A 16217-nucleotide genomic window follows, 5' to 3' on the forward strand; every position below is an offset into this window, starting at 1 on the left:
AAAAGACATTTCGGGAATGCCTGTGTACAGAATACCTCCAGGTTGCCATATTGCATTGCATTTTATATAAAATTACAGGTCTGCAGACTGAAAAGGAAAGATAATTTTTAATAACAGTAAACATTTTAAGAACATTAAAATTACATGACTTGTGTAGCAATTACATAAAGTTGTGCTCATACGTTTACATACCCTGGCAGAATTTATGATTTCTTGGCCATTTTTCAGAGAATATGAATAACACAAACATTTTTCACTCATGGTTAGTGTTTAGCTGAAGCCATTTATTATCAATCAACTGCGTTTACGCTTGACCCTGATCAAAAGTTTACATACCCTGGTGATTTTGGCCTGATAACATGCACACAAGTTGACACAAAGGGGTTTGAATGGCTATTTAAAAAGGTAACCATCCTCACATATGATTTGTTTGCTTGTAATGTGTGTGTGTGTATGTGTGTGTATGTGTGTGTGTGTGTGTGTGTGTGTGTGTGTGTGTGTGTGTGTGTGTGCGCGCGCGTGTGTGTGTGCGCGTGTGTGCGCGTGTGTGTGCGCATGTGTGTGCGCATGTGTGTGCGCATGTGTGTGCGCATGTGTGCGCATGTGTGTGTGTGCATGTGTGTGCGCGCATGTGTGCGCGCGCATGTGTGTGTGCGCATGTGTGTGTGTGTATTTGTATGTGCATATGTATGTGTATGTGTATGTGTGTATGTGTGTGTGTATGTGTGTGTATGTGTGCGCGCATGTGTGTGTGCATGTATGTGTATTTGTGTGTGTGTGTGTGCATGTATGTGTATTAGTGTGTGTGTGTATTTGTGTGTGCGTATTTGTATGTGCGTGTGCGTGTGTGTGTGCGTGTGTGCATGTATGTAAAAAAAGGTCAATGAGTTTCTGGACTCCTGACAAACCCTTGCATGTTTCATCCAGTGCTACACTGACGTTTCTGGATTCTGAGTCATGGGGAAAGCAAAATAATTGTCAAAGGGATCTGCGGGAAAAGGTAGTTGAACTGTATAAAACAGTTAAGAGATATAAAAATATATCCAAGGAATTAAGAATGGTAATCACTAGTGTTAAAACTCTAATCAAGAAGTGGAAAATTAGGGGTTCTGTTAAAACCAAACCACGGTTAGGTAGACCAACTAAAATTTCAGCCACAATTGCCAGGAAAATTGTTCGTGATGCAAAAAAAAAAAAGCCACAAATAACTGCAGGGGAAATCCAGGGCCTCTGAAAACATGTGGTGTGGCTGTTTCAAGATGCACAATAAGGTGGCACTTGAAGAAAGATGGGCTGCATGGTCGAATTGCCAGAAGAAAGCCATTACTATGCAAATGCCACCAAGTATCCTGTTTACAATACGCCAAACAGCACAGAGACAAGCCTCAAACCTTCTGGCACAAAGTCATTTGGAGTGATGTGGCCAAAAAGCTCAATTTTGGTCTCAAACATAAATGCTACATTTTGGAGAGGAGTCAACAAGACCTATGATTAAAAGTTCAGGAGGTGGAGCTCTGATGATTTAGGTATGCGTGAGCTACAAAAAGGCACAGGAAATTTGGTCAAAATTGTCGGCAAGATAAATGCAGTATGTTATCAAAAAATACTGGAGGAACATTTGCATTCATCATCCAGGATGCTGCGTATGGGACTTACTTGGACATTCCAACATGACAATGATCCAACACACAAGGCCAAGTCGACCAGTCATTGGCTACAGCAGAATCAAGTGAAGATTCTGGATTGGCCATCTCAGTCTCCTCACCTCAATATCATTGAGCCCCTATGGGGAGACCTCAAAACGTGCAGTTAATGCAAGACAGCCCAAGAATTTACAGGAACTGGAGGCTTTTTGCCAAGAGGAATGGGCAGCTTTACCATCTGAGATGATAAAGAGCCTCATCCACAAATACCACAAAAGACTTCAAGCCTTCATGGATGTTAAAAGGGGCAATACACGGTATTAAGAACAGGGATATGTAAACTTTTAAAAACGGGGTCATTTGGGTAGTTTCTGTTGCCATTATGATTTAAAAAGGAGTAAACACAGTTGATTGATAATAAATGTCTTCAGCCAAACACTAACCATGAGTGAAAGAAAAGTTTGTGCCATCAATATTCTCTGAAAAATGGCCAAAAAAATCAATTTCTGCCAGGGTATGTAAACTTATGAGCACAACTGTATGCTTTTTTTTTTGTTTGCAATTTGTTCTCCATGAACGTGGAGTTACCCTTTAGGCCATTTCAGAGGCCAACTTAATCACTGAGTATACTTTTTTATATTTTAATTTTTGCCTATGTTCAAGTTTAAGCTGGTCTCGTGACCATGGCCCCAGGTTTCCTGTTTCAAGGTGACCCCTTTCTCTTGCAGCATCCTATAGAGCCACCTTTGCATCAGGCCCGGAACTAAAGGAGTTGCTGGGGTGGCTCTGCCCCCCCCCCCCCCAAGAGGACTCTGATGGGGCAGTTAAATAAAAGGAGCACTCTGAAGGGAGGGGGCATTTTGATGCAGACAGTTGATGTCAGCGAATGCTCTGATGGAGCAATTGATGTAAGGGGGATTGATGGGAACAACTCGTGTAAAGGAACACTCATGGAGACTTTAATGTTAGGGTTGACCCTGTTAGGGACCATAATATAAAGGGAGACTGATAGGGACCCTTGGTTTAAGGGGGCACAGATTCTAATTAATCATACTAATCTAATTACCCAATACATACTCTCATTGCTCATTCCCGTTTCACTTCTACACTACCCGTTAAGGATTATTTCCATGTTGTGATTCATAGTACAAAAACCACAGGAGTTTCTGGTTCCATGCACCTCTGTCGCATTGTGTGAGAGACTGTCAGTGACTCATTCAAAGTGAGGCATGAGAAAGTGAAAAATGTACAAAAATAAATAAAATGGGGTTTATATATGTAGCGCCCTGCTCCTGATGAGCAGGTGCCATCTATGAAAATTTAAGTTTGTCTGAAGCTATAGTTTAGCTAGGACTAATTATGGTAAATTTGCTGGTTTCTGTACCAGTTCAGCTGGATTGTGTCAGTTTCCACATGGCCGTGGGTGTCGCTGTAGCCACCGGTAAGTGTTGGTAATGCAACAGGCTGGATGCATTGGGTACCCCTTTTACTCAGAAACAGTCCGGTGGGAGTGGTTCACTCACTGCGCATTCTGGGTCAGGGTACTTAAGGTACAGGCGCCAATTTGTCGGGGTTCTTTGTTCCCGACTTGAAGGCCCTCCTGGCCCAAGGTGTGCGTGGCAGCTCTGCTCTCTCGGGGCCGGCTGGCCCGATGCTTTGTCATTGAAGAAGTACTCCCAGGAATTGAAGGATGCAACCCGGGTCACCTACTTCACAGTATCGCCGGATCGGCTGAAAGAAACTGGTACTGTGCAGTTATGCTTTAATCTTGCAAAAGTTTGGTTACACCATCCTGTGGCAGAAGATTGTATAATGACCGTAACGTGATTTTTCAAGTCTGTGGCAGAGACTATGATCGAGCATCGTATCGGCTGCTAGGTCAGTGAGAGAGGCCTATCCGGTGATTGCTATATTCAGTTGTGGAAACAGTTTGTCCTCTGGATTGAAGAAATACCCTGACCCGCAATACCAGGTACCTGAATCTCCCTTACCCTCTCCATCCCGCTATCTGACTTTGTTAAATAAAAGAATTGGAGAAAAATAAACTGAGTGTTTGGTGTAGACATCATTGAACATTCTTCTAATGGGACCCCCGTGATGGATACAGTGGAACGGTGAGGTAACAGTAAGCCCAATTTAAACCAGCAGCTCCTTCGGGGGTCAGTGCTAGATATAGACTAATAAATACACTATTATGAAATTTGCTGCAACTTGTAGGTAGTATATGTATATACCGCATAGCCACTTTATTAATTAAATGATGCTTGGTTTAGCAACGAGGCAGCATTCTTTGTGGAACAGCCAGCCATAAATAGCCACACTGCAGGTAGTTGGCATATTAAGTATGGACCTCAGACAGTTGAGGAAGTGGATTTTATCACAGTAAAACATGAAAATAATACATCCTATGTCTGGCACCCATGTTAATAAAGGCAGTGGTTTCTGAACAGCGCAGCAGGGGACTGGAAATAAAACAGACTGCCCTGCATTTGCAGTTATGCTGCTGGGTAGCTGAACAGATTTCAAACATAAGCTTTCAAGAACTTGTAGATATCTTCATAAGGTCCGATTCAATACAGAAACAAAAAAAAAAAAATACAGATTTTAATCACAGAACAAAGAATAAGCCTGAGCACACTACTTGCCCAAACATTTTTAATAGGCTTCTATAGGGTAGATTTCAACACTCAATTGAAGGATTGGGCTTCCAGGTTATTAAAGTGGAGCTCTGGGAAAAGATTGTTTTTTTTCTTGTTTTTTCAGGAAGTTTTTTCCATCAGTGGCAAATGGTTAGAGCCTCTGGTTTTTAGTGCCGTGACCCCAGTGGGTAGGATTTCCACTTCTTTCCTATGTGGCTGAAAGTGGTCTTTGGGTCCAAGGGGCAGGGGTTATAATTTAAAATATATGTAAAACACAGCGTTATTAATACATTCCTCTTCTAGGCAAGCAATAATATTGCAGTTTTTTTTTTTTTTTTTTTAATAATCGATTAGACAGAATACCTAGTAATCCAGGTATTGATACAAAATAGCTTTCTGTGTTCTCCTGACAATTGATTGCATCATCAGCTTGAATGCTATATTCTGTACTGGGAATAGCCGGATGCTGCACCGATGCATGACATGCCTGAAGTCCTGGTTTCAGGCGTGACATCACTGGCTGACATTTCTCTCTTCCCCCCTCACCCCCCCCCCAATCTGCCCTCTAGAGGATGATTGATAGTGGCTACTTTCCCCAGATATGGCCAAATACTGCACTTTATAAAAGCTGTCTGGCACACTTTTTTTTAATGAATGTGGCATTTTTGAATATAGCAGGGAAAGGATTATCCCCTGGCTTTTCTTTTCTGCTATGTGAGGCAAATGAGGAGATTCATCCTTTCAATCTGACAGAATATAATGGAAAATTCACAATACAGTTTTAGTGCCATACCATTTTTGTTTAAATTGTCAAGTGACCACAATAAAGATATTTCATAAATCTAAACAAGGGTAAGGGACGTGGCCCTAGATGCAGCATCGGGCCAGTGTCAGCGACTGAAAACTTTGTTCATATAACTTTGTTGCATTCAGGGGGATGTACAGGCTGCCAATGGGCTTCAGGAAGATGTGTCACCTTGGTCCTGCTGTTTAAATTCAATTACAGAATTAAAGTGTCACTAAAAGGCAAAACTTTCAATATACTTTTGGACAGAGGGGGAGTTATAACCCGTCAGGTTTTGTTTTTTTTTTTGCAATCTGTGTCCTATTGCAGAGATTTCCCTTCACTCCTGTTCCGCAGCCAAAACAAAGGGAGAGCATACCTGGGTGTCACCAGAACTAGTGTCCCAACTGAAAGATTTCCCCTCTATTGCTGTTCTGATGTCAACACAACAGTGGTGGCCTATCCATAGAGGGCGCCACCTCCCCTACCCATGCGTCTGGCCCCCTGATCTACATATCAGAGCACAGCACTATGAATTCAAATGCGGGGGGAGGGAGTTTTTTTTTTTAAACACCGGATTAGAGCCAGACTCTCTAACAGGCTTCAAAAAAGGATGGCCTCAGAGCACAAAGCATTGCGCTCCGCGCCCACCCAGTTGTGCGACGATAGCAAATTAATTTTCAACATTTTCACACTAATGTTCCTCCCCGCCAATCAGGAGGCAGGTCATGAAACCGTTTTCCCGATTGGCCAGAGCGTCAGGCGATCCTATTGGATGCCTAGCGCTTTTGTGGAAGACAAGACAAATAGTGGAGGAAGCTTGAAGAGCGTATACTGGAGCCACGGGGGAATGGGGCGGGTGAGGACATGCTGTTGGGCTGAGCCGCGCGCCAGGGGGGTGTTGTTTGTGCCCCCCAAGAGAAGAACCCACCAGCCACCACTGCAACACAACATTTGGAATTTTATTTTACTTTCACCTTTTGATGAGAAAGGTAAACAGGACAAACAGAGGGTAAATCTTCCTAACAGAGTCAGCAATAAAACCTGACAGGCGTTGTGCAGTCATGGTCATCATTGACAGGAAGAGGATGCCGAGTCAAGCGCAGCACACTGACAGAATAGCCAGTTATTTAATCAGGTTTGCTAAATGCAAAAAGGGTAAAGGCTGCAATATTAACATCAGGATCATAAACATGGTATACACAAGTTTTAATCATTCCCTGCTATATTTAAAAAAAAAAAATCATACCCATTTGGGGGGCACTATAGCCTAAACCCATCACTTAGGTAGTGGTAGCAAATGAATAAGTACTTCACAGTCTATTTGGCACTGACCTGAATAAAAGCAACCTAGACTGATCCTTCATAAACCACTGCACTAAGTAGTTGGTCCAATAAATCTACGAAATGAAAAGATCAAGGCAGACTTTTAAAATGTCCAACACTTCCCTCAGGCCAGCTACAGCCAAATCAGGCAATAGTCTTGTGCCCATAGGCCCTTCCATGCAACTCCTAACAAATCCTTGAACCCTCAAGGGGGTAAAAAGACTTAGTCAGGCTGGCTTTTCTCCACGTTTTAAATTAAAATACCCAGGAACTCAGACACTTTTGGGTCTTTGGCCTCCTGTACAAAATACGTACCGTATATACTCGAGTATAAGTCGAGATTTTCAGCCCTTTTTTGGGGCTGAAAGTGCCCCCCTCGACTTATACTCGAGTCACCGCCGTCTGCCTACATTAACAGCGTGTCATGCAGGCAGACGGCGGCCAGCGTGTGCTATTACTATTCGGCGGCCATTCACTGTTCAAAAGCCGCGCCGCCTCCTCGTCCGTAATAGGCAGAAAACTCCATTTTCCAGCAGTCAGTGTACAGCCTATCACGGACATTCTCTCATCCTCGTCCGTGGTATGAGGATGAGAGAGTGTCCGTGATAGGCTGACTGCTGGCAAACTGAGTTTTCTGTCTATCACGGACAAGGAGGAGGTGCGGCTTTTGAACAGTGAATGGCCGCCGAATAGTAATAGCACACGCTGATCGGTGCAGAGCGGCACACGGAGGCATGCACAGGACACAGGTAGGATACACACATACACATACACAGGACACAGACATATGCACACATTTACAGGACACATGCACATATACACAGGACACATGACACATGAACATATACACATGACACATATGCACAGGACACATATGCACAGGACACATGGAGGTATACAGCTGCAGATGGGCATTGTTGACCCTCTTTTTCCACTACAGTATCTGCTGCATTTCTCACCCTCGTCTTATACTTGGGTCAATAAGTTTTTCCCATTTTTTTGTGGTAAATTAGGGCCTTGAACTATACTCGAGTATATACGGTATATTTACTTATTGCAAAAAATTGGATTTTTGACTTGCCATAAAATCCATTTCTCTTTTGTTCACTGACAGACACAGCGCTCCATTATGCAGAACCATAGGGACGTCCCAAAGCAGTGCCAAACATGAGGGGTGGGACAACGAAAAATCCCAAGGCTAACACAGGAGCCAACCAGGTAACAGGCGCTCAACAGAGAAACAAACTGGAGCCCAAACTGAACAATACACCTTCAAGAAGGAATAGACCCTCTTAACAGCAGCCTGCAACACATTGCAGCCAAAAGAAGCATCCTCAGATGCCAGCACATCCACGATGTAGAATTTTGTGGAAGTGTACACCGACGATCAAGTGGCCGCCTTGCAAACCAGCGCAGCTGATGCCTGATGATGGAAGGCCTAAGAAGCAACAAGCAGCCAAGTAGAATGCGCCGTAACAGGGAAAGGAGGAACCCAACCCCTGACAGAATAGACCTGAGTCATCGTCTGTCTGATCCGTCTAGAAAGGTCGCAAAAGAAGCAGACAGCCCCTTTTTTGACCCGTCCGTGATCACAGACAGTGAGTCTGATCTCCGAAAAGGCCCTGTGACGGCCAAATACACCCAAATCGCCCAAAAACATCCAGGGCATGTAAGGTAAATCCCTTAGGACATTTTGACCTGGGACACAGGGAAAGCAATACAACGTCCTTAATCAAAAGGAATCAAAGGAGGGAACCACGGACAAGGGCGAAGAACCACTTCATCTTTGTGGATCACCAGGTAAGAAGTATGACATGGTAACACCTACAGTTCTGACACTCTGCGAGCAGAGGTGATAGCAACCAAAAAAAAGCCACCTTCTGGGACAGAGCAAGCAGAGTAACCTCCCGAATATTTCCAATGAGTAGCACCAAGAGTAGATCTCACAGCGGTAGAAGCGACCGCACCGGTGGAGGCAGATGTCGAACCCCTTGATTAAGAGTACGCACTAGGGAGTGGGAGACCAGGGGACGCCGAAGAAAACCACCAAGGCCGACACCTGGCCCTTGATGGTACTCAAGGCAAAGTTCTGCTCAACCCCCAGTGAAGCAAGGTTGAAATCTGAGCCACCGAGAAAGAACGAGGGTAAATGGCAAGCGCCTCACACCAGCATATGTAGGCTATCCATGTCCGGTGGTAAATCTTCCCAGAGGAAGGCTTCCTAGCCTTCAGCAGCATTGTTAACTGCCGCACCTGGCTCCTAACAGCCAAGCCTTCAAAACCAGAGACCGAAGGAGGATGGAAGATCGGACCTTGGGACAGTAGAACCTCCCTGAGAGGCAGTCGCCAAGGGGCATCAGCGACCACACGCACCATGACGGCATACCAAGACCTACAAGACCATCTAGGCCCGCTAGAATGACCAGAATCCCTTCGGCCTCGATCCTGCACAAAAGCCGTGGCAGAATCTTGAGAGGAGGAGAGGCGTAGATCCGACAATACCAGCCCCACAAGGCCACTAGAGCGTCTGCAGTGTCCACCAGAGGAGCCCGTGAACTTGCCAGAAACCTCAGTACCGTACTGTTAAGATGGGACGCCAACAGGTCTACCTCGAGGGTGCCCCATCAGAGACATATCTGATGAAACATGTCCTGGTGAAGGGACCACCACTAGCCAACAGAGGCAATCACCTGCCATTTTTTCCACTTCTAGAATGCATACAGCGGAGAGGGTCGAAACATGGCTTTCTGCCCACCGGAGGATGCTGGCTACTATCAGGGCTGCCAACACAATCTTCATTCTGCCCTGGTGATTGACATAGACCACCGCCGTGGCATCATCTGACTGGATCCGTACCAGGAGCCCCCAAAGTAGACGTCCATGATCCATACATAGTCTGATCGTTCGAAGTCCCAGGAGATCGATCGGCAGTCCGGGTTCCTCCAGCGTCTAACGACCCTGAGCAGAACTCAGTCCCAGGATACCTCCCCACCCGGACAGACTGGAATTGGTGATGACCACTGTCCAATACAAGGGGAGAAAGGATATGCCTGCCGAAATCCCGGAGAACGAAGCCACCACAGACCAGGAACCCCCGGTTTTCTGGCTCAGCCAAATCTGATAGCCCAGAGACCTCAGGCACTTTACACCAGGAGGATCTTACTTGAAAAGGAGCTTGTATGGAACTGCGCAAATGGAACTGCCTCAACTTCTAGAGATTTTCCAGAGGAAGAAACACTGGCCAGAGAATCCAATTTTCTGGAAGGATCTGGAGGAGACTTCAGGTAGTATAGAAGCCAACTGAAAACTGAGGTCCGTATATCGAGCTACGTCGCCCTGCAGGGTAGCTGAGGACTAAGGATGAGCTCCGGCGTGTTGACATGCTGCACGTGCCGAGCCCGCCAGGAAGCTGGCACGGCGCAGAGCTAATCACAAGCAGTGAGACATTTCCCGATCTCTGCAAAAGTCAACACTGCGAGCTGAAAAAGCTCTTTTCCCACAGTAAAATGGAGGAAGTGTTAGTGTCGGGCACATACTGGCGTGCGTAATCAGCATTCGTGATGTCGACAAGCCCAAAAGTCCCTATGATCAAGGGACAACACCACCGTGCAGATGGACTCCATTCTGACCTTCTGTAACCCACTGGAACCAGGACAAGCACACCCTGAAGCAACAGGGCTTACACAGCCCCAGGGAGAACTGCCAACAGTCCGATGACAGACGCCGATTGGGAGGAAAAAACCTTTTTTCAGGGATCAAGGCCAGAATACTGGGACACAGGTGAGGGCACGCCTTCATGCTGAAAGACTTGTCTGTGGGTCTAGGGAGCCCCGCTCTCGGCTCGCCAGACCAGGTCCATTGCATGCCGAGAAGGACCACATCCGTTATGAGGCCCCCCCATTTCAGACTGTGGAAGACATGTACACTTCTATACTCGTAACAATGTCATCCAGGGTAGCCCCAAACAGACATTGATTTGAAATGGTAACCCAGTCAGAGCTTTTTTTTTTTTTTTTAGAAGCCCAGTCCGCAGACCAACACTTTAGCCCCAATACGTGTCTAAGCACCACTGCAGAAACAGAGCTTAGCAACCAACGGAAATGCGTCCAAGAGGCATTGCAAACTGCAGCCCCCAGACCAACTGGTTCAGCAACTCAGCATAAGCAGAGGGAACCTGCGCCCCCTCCAGGTATGTCAGCCGGATCCTTAAAAGCCGGAGACTCCTCTACCAGAATCATGGTCGCCTTGCGCAACCTAGAGACAGGGGGATCCACTACTGGTGGAACAGTCTACTCTTTGAAGGAACCCACAAAGGGTACCACACAGCAAAGCATCTTTGGAACCACAAAGGAACACTTTGGACACACCCAGTCTATACGAACAAGTATTCCAAAATAGGAGGGAGAAGGGAACACTTTTGCCGTGCAAGACAGTTTATGGGTGCCTAGGGGACCGGCACCTCCACCGCAGCTGCATTCTCCATCTTTAACGTTTCCCACACAGATGTAATAAGGGAGACACAACCAGCACTTTCTTGTGCACCACTGCAGTTGTGAAGGAACAGCCTCACTGATAGGACAGGCAGTGTGGCCACCAACCCCGCAAGGTGGGGCAAATCCACGACGGCAGAGCCAGAAATAGGATCAGTCGAGATCGATAAGGCAGGGGAGAGCCATTTGCTAGCCTATATGCCTAAGCGCCACCTGTGAAAAATGCAAAGAACACGGGGGGCCGCCAACTGAAACCTCCGCTGCCTTAGGCCCCGCACAGGGGCATCACCGAGGTCCCACACAGGGGACGTCGACCAAGGCTTCTCACAAGGGGCACCAGCTGAGACCCCACTCTGGGGCGCCTACTGATACCCCTAACAGGGGGCATCCACTAAGGCCCCTCACGGGGGGGGATCCACTAAGGCCCCTCACGGGGGGGGCATCCACTAAGGCCCCTCACGGGGGGGGGGGCATCCACTAAGGCCCCTCACGGGGGGGGGGGCATCCACTAAGGCCCCTCACGGGGGGGGGGGGCATCCACTAAGGCCCCTCACGGGGGGGGCATCCACTAAGGCCCCTCACGGGGGGGGCATCCACTAAGGCCCCTCACGGGGGGGGGCATCCACTAAGGCCCCTCACGGGGGGGGGCATCCACTAAGGCCCCTCACGGGGGGGGGGCATCCACTAAGGCCCCTCACGGGGGGGGCCATCCACTAAGGCCCCTCACGGGGGGGGGCCATCCACTAAGGCCCATCCACTAAGGCCCCTCACGGGGGGGGCCATCCACTAAGGCCCATCCACTAAGGCCCCTCACGGGGGGGGGGCATCCACTAAGGCCCCTCACGGGGGGGCACTCAAACAATCCCCCCAAAAGGGGGTCTACCTCAGAGCCCCCACAACGCCGTCCCCCTGAAAGAAGGCATGCGGCATGGCCATGCGGACTAGCAGATTGCAAAAGTCGTGGCTTAAATTTTTGGTCGTAAGTGCACAGGTCCGCGGGGGGACCAGACCAGGCTAGAACCAAGGAAGGAGGGTGAATGGCCGCAACAGAAATCGGCGGCCTCTCCGTCCGCTCTAGGGCACCCCACACATCTCCCAGTTGGTAGGCAGCAAAAGCTGCGGCCTAAATTTTTTGCTGCCCGCCGCGAGTGCTCAGTAGGCTGCAAAGCTGTGGCCTAAATTAGTGGAGGGCTGCCGCAGGGGGCGCGGATCAGTGGATGCCTGGTCACCCACCCAACCATCCAGCAGGTGCCAAGGTGTACCCCCCGAGTGACAACCCTGGGAGGGGAGGGGGGGGTGGACAGAGTGTGCGAAGCACCTAAGCCAGAGACCTGGGCCTCACACAAGGAGGGGGGGATGTGGAGAACCGACCACCACAGGGAGTACCCACACCCCACACCGCTCAAGTAAAGGAGAGGAGGGGGCCCCTTACTTACCGCTCCAGCATGTGCGTGGGTAACACTCCCAGACAGATCCAACTTGCCACTGAAGCGGGGGCCATCAGCCATGAGGAACGCTGTGACATCCAGTGGGGCTATGTCGCGGCTGACCTAGTGCATAGCTGCAGTCTGCACGCACTCGCTGACCAGACTGGGGAGGCCACTGGATCTTAGCGTCCAGCCCGTCGCCCAGTCCGGAAGTTGATTGTAGATCTCACAGGAAAAAAATCCAAGATAAAAAAAGTAGTTTAAAAAGCAAAAAATCGCCAGGACCAGTGATCCCAGCAGGGTCCTTACTCCTGCCTAGGCAGAAAAAAAAACTGAAGGCATATGGCAGAGAGGGGGTGTATATCATGGCCCACTCCTGTAGGGGGCGATATAACCCTATGGTTCTGAACAATGGAGCGCTGTGTCTGTCAATGAACGAAAGTGAAATGCATACTATTGCAACAATCTTTTGCGGAAGATGCCTGAGAGCTGTCTGTCATTTAAATATAAAGTTACATTAATCTTGGAAAACCCTTGACCTGAAAAATGTAACACTAACAGGATGAGGGATTAGTAGGTGAGTAGAAAATACATGATACTGCTACCACCAAATACCACAACTACATGACACCCAGCTTAAAGGATTTCCAATATGTGATCTTTTAAGAAAAATTATTAGCAACAATGGGTAATTAAATAGCCATACTATTAGAAAAGGTGTATGTATTTTATAATTCCATGTAGAAAAGAACCTACCTTTTGAAAGAAATCTTCACCACTTTTGCCTTTTCCTTCAGCAGCCGCTGTAATTAGAATAAAAGTTAATTTAGTGATATGAAGGATAAGTTATGTGCAAACATTTGCTTTAAATACATTTTAGGCAGAACCAATGAAATGAATGAAATCTGCTACTTCAGTTTACCTTTATTAAATTAGAGAAAAGAAATGTCTAACCTCTCTAAACATTAGCTTGAGCATTCAACTGTTGTAAGGTCTAAATGTGGCCCCCTTACCTTAGCTGTATGGTGGACAAATAAATCTGGCAAGTACTACAAATTTTCAACACATTCCCAGTTATCCCTCACGGGTTATATCAAGTGTAGAAGACTGTCACGGTATACCCCAAAATCAGCAAAACTGTAACATTAGCTTCTCTTTCTTAGCTTTAACTGCATTCTGGATCCCATCCTAAACCTTTCTAACCATGTTAGAGAGTGGACATGAACCAAACTATTGTGCATCAATTGTAAAGACACCAAAATAGAGGGACTCTGTACTCTTTTTTCACACCTCCAAGGTACCGTAAGTCTTAATGACTATTGGGCATTTTGGTATTGCCCTTTACTAAAACATCACAAATTCAATGAAGACAATCTACAGATAGAGCTTAGCAAACCAGTTAAGAAGACTTCAAGATCTGCTTGTTATGAGCTCTGGCAGTGATGTGAATGGTTTTCACCATTCACATCACTGAAATTCAGTCCATCAATATTGTGATTTGGGTGTCTCTGCCACCCAGCTTAAAGCAGTTGTATACTCTGTTTGGACATTTTTACCTACAGGTAAGCCTATAATAGCATACCTGTAGGTAAAATTAATATCTCCTAAACCTACAAGGGAAAAAAAAAAAATAATACACAGTTGTGTGTGCAAGTTAGAGCTTGAGATACTGAGCTCTATAAACATAGCAGCCAAAAATATGGCAAGTAAACACATGAAGGATCCTGTAGTTACAGTATATTTGCTGGCTTTAAATGTAAAATGTATGCAATTTATACATTTGCCTGAATTAAAAAAAAATACTATTAAAAAAAAGTTTTACTGAACATAATAAAAAAAAAAAAAAAAAAAAAAAAAATGTATTTCACCACTACTAATGGCAATTCCTTAAGCAGACATGTCGTTGGCCTTGTGCTAGTTCCTACTTTTGAACATGGCTTATTTTAGCTTTATTACAATTTGCATCCAAATGTTTTTAGTCTGCCATATCCGCTTTCAGCTCAGTTCATTGCAAGAACTATTGAATTACAGATGGCTGTTCCAATGAAAATACCCACTGGTTGAAACAGGTGTTAACCATTAATTGTCCACAAGTTGGCTTTATTAATTATATGGGAAACACGTGTAAAGTTGTACTTCATCACATTGACTTTAAAATTGGACTTCTGTTTTTTTTTTTTTTTTGGAGAGAGAGAAAAAAAAAAAAAAACCTACAAGTTAAATGTCATCATTAATAAAATGAACTAGAGCAACATGGGCCCACTTGCCTATAGCAGTGTTTCAACTCAAGTCCTCAAGGAGCCCCAACAGGTCATGTTTTCAGGCTTTCCATCATTTTGCACAGGTGATTTGATCAGTTTCACTGCCTTAGTAATTACCATAGCCGTTTCATCTGAGGGACAGAGTATTGGTAACTGTAAGCGCAAACACACAAGTCCATATATAACAGGAGATATAAAGGGCTGAGCAACTTAGTCCATAGGGGACAGGCTGGAAGTTCAAGGGTTAAGTGGTAACCGGTAATGTAATGGTTAAAGTAGACTGGTAGGCTAGGCGGCTGCTGTCCTCAAAGAGCTGGCTCTGTGATGGATGAGAGAGGGGTAGAGAAGGAAGCGCCATCTGAGTGTAGTATTAACAAATGATGTTTAATGACACCAGGTAAAAACAAACTTACAAGATAAAAACATATAAAAGGCTCATCTGTATAGGTATGTGGTCCTCGGTGTTCCCTCTGATCCTGTGGTGGTGACGCTGCAGGGATGCTGGGCTGCAGAAGGTGGATTACCAGCCGGGAGCTCCTTCTGTGGCCATCAGGAGGAGACTAGGGGCCGGCGTGGAGCGTGCATGACGTCACAGGTGGTCCGTCCGCTTCCAGGTTCGGTATCCAGGGGAGGGATCGTCCAGGGAGGAGGGCTTGCAGGGAAGTTGAGAGAAGGCTACGTGCTCGGAGCCAATGCTCCAGCCTTCTCTCAACCTCCCTGCAAGCCCTCCTCCCTGGACGATCCCTCCCCTGGATACCGAACCCGGAAGCAGACGGACCACCTGTGACGTCATGCACGCTCCACGCCGGCCCCTAGTCTCTTCCTGATGGCCACAGAAGGAGCTCCCGGCTGGTAATCCACCTTCTGCACCACAGGATCAGAGGGAACACAGAGGACCACATACCTATACAGATGAGCCTTTTATATGTTTTTATCCTGTAAGTGTGTTTTTACCTGGTGTCATTAAACATCATTTGTTAAAGCGGGGGTCCACCCACACCGCCAAAAAAAAAAAAAAAAAAAAAAATATTAAAAGCCAGCAGCTACAAATACTGCAGCTGCTGACTTTTAATACATGGCCACTTACCTGTCCCAGGGTCCAGCGATATCGGCAGGCGACGCCGAGAACCCGCTCGGTTCTCGGCAGCTGCCGCTGCCATCCTAGGTGCGGGAATCAGGAAGTGACGCATTGCGGCTTCACTTCCTGGTTCCCTACTGCGCATGCGCGAGTCGCGCTGCGCGTCCGAAGTGGTCCCCGCTCTCTCCTGGGAGCTGTGTGTTTCCCAGGAGACAGCGCGGTGGGGACGGGAAGAGGCGTAGACTCCCATGGGAGTCTATGCCGGAAGTGGGTGCAAATACCTGTCTTAGACAGGTATCTGCACCCCCCTCCCCCCTGAAAGGTGCCAAATGTGACACTGGGGGGGGGGGGGGTTTCAGAAAAGCGGAAGTTCCATTTTTGTGTGGAACTCCGCTTTAATACTACACTCAGGTGGCGCTTCCTTCTCTACCCCTGTTTCCTCTGAGGGAAATCCTGAAAACATGATTTGTTGGGGCGCCTTGAGGACTGGAGTTGAGAAACAATGGCCTAGACTATCCCAGTGTCAAAAGGAAACATTTTTAGCAGTTAGCAGCTGCGCATATACACCT

General features: G+C 46.8%; 1 protein-coding gene across 3 annotated transcripts in view; it reads right to left on the reverse strand.

Annotated features, from left to right (window-relative positions):
• Positions 1–16217, reverse strand: part of BICC1 (BicC family RNA binding protein 1) — a 354730-nt gene that overhangs the window by 216404 nt on the left and 122109 nt on the right. For all 3 annotated transcript variants that reach the window (XM_073596315.1, XM_073596317.1, XM_073596316.1), the window contains exon 2: positions 13066–13112. In XM_073596315.1, coding sequence (XP_073452416.1) covers positions 13066–13112 — 47 coding nt within the window. The remainder of the gene's footprint in view (positions 1–13065; positions 13113–16217) is intronic.

This window comes from Aquarana catesbeiana, linkage group LG08 (genome assembly GCF_042186555.1).
Source record: "Aquarana catesbeiana isolate 2022-GZ linkage group LG08, ASM4218655v1, whole genome shotgun sequence".
NCBI lineage: Eukaryota > Metazoa > Chordata > Amphibia > Anura > Ranidae > Aquarana > Aquarana catesbeiana.